Source organism: Salvia splendens, chromosome 19, assembly GCF_004379255.2.
Source record: "Salvia splendens isolate huo1 chromosome 19, SspV2, whole genome shotgun sequence".
Classification (NCBI taxonomy): Eukaryota; Viridiplantae; Streptophyta; class Magnoliopsida; order Lamiales; family Lamiaceae; genus Salvia; species Salvia splendens.
In genome coordinates, this window is record NC_056050.1 from 267,411 (window position 1) to 268,523 (window position 1,113).

General features: G+C 38.5%; 1 protein-coding gene across 1 annotated transcript; it reads left to right on the top strand.

Moving 5' to 3' along the window:
• The first annotated feature begins 451 nt into the window (after positions 1 to 451).
• On the top strand, positions 452 to 1,113 carry LOC121780061 (dimethylnonatriene synthase-like). The gene is made up of 2 exons (XM_042177586.1): positions 452 to 713; positions 806 to 1,113. The coding sequence occupies exons 1-2, from the start codon at positions 452 to 454 to the stop codon at positions 1,111 to 1,113; spliced, it is 570 nt and encodes a 189-aa protein (XP_042033520.1).

Genomic DNA, 1,113 nt, shown 5'->3' on the forward strand with positions numbered 1-1,113 from the left:
TCGGCCTGAAATGTGGATGGAGCGTTGGTCAGGCCGAAGGGCATCACTAAGAATTACTACTATAACTCAATCTTTGAAATTCATCAACTTTATTACTCCCTCCATCTTGCAATTCAAAATTCCACTTTGACTCATGTCTTAAGAAATGTAAAAGAAAGTTGATAGAAAAAGTTATTACAAAATTTGTTATGCAATTAGGATTAATTTTGTCCAATGTTGTTCCACAGCATTTTCAGTAATAAACTATAGAGAAAATGGTAATTGAGTATATTAACGAGAACTTGAGAAAAGAGGAGAAATTTTATTCCTAATATGGAAAGAGGACATCATAACTAAGACAAACTAAAAAGGAAATATGAACATCATGAATGTGAAAGAAGCACAAATATATCAAATTTTCAAAATATATTACTAATTAAGTTTTGAATTCTCAAATTTAATGTGATTATGAATGCAGAATGTGCTTCTTGGTGGCACAATCATCTCAATCACAGCGATCGAATGGTCTATATACGAAATGCTCAGACAACCACGGATAATTAAGAAAGCAAGAGAAGAACTGGACAGGATGATCGGCAGAGATAGATGGGTGGAAGAGAATGACTTCACCCAATTGCCCTACATTGATGCCATCATCATGGAAACATTCCGTCTGCATCCAATTGCTACGTTTTTAGGTCCCCATTACGCTATTCAGGATTGCAACGTTGCAGGTGTGTCTGAGATCTCTTTTCACGTTTTTGTAAAGACTAGCTAGATATTAAATACGAAATACTAACATAAACATAATATTGCGTGCATGTAGGATACCACATATCGAAAGGGACTACCGTGCTCATGAATGCATGGAGCACGGGTAGGGACCCGAGTACATGGGATGAAGCTAGAGAGTTCATGCCTGAGAGGTTTGTGGGGAAACATACGGAGATGACCGGAAGTAACTTTTCCCTACTGCGGTTTGGCTCAGGTAGGAGGATGTGTCCTGGATACAACCTCGGGCTTAAGATTGTTCGAACAACGCTGGCTAACTTGTTGCATGGATTTGAGCTTAAATTGGATGAGGGCACGAGGAATGAAGATGTGAGCATGGAGGAACAATATGGACTCCACTAA

Bases quoted from the DNA above. Each gene is read 5' to 3' on its own strand.
- LOC121780061 (XM_042177586.1), top strand. From the start codon at position 452: ATGCAGAATGTGCTTCTTGGTGGCACAATCATCTCAATCACAGCGATC. The intron at 714-805 runs GTGTGTCTGAGA...GCGTGCATGTAG, and splicing joins TCAGGATTGCAACGTTGCAG to GATACCACATATCGAAAGGG.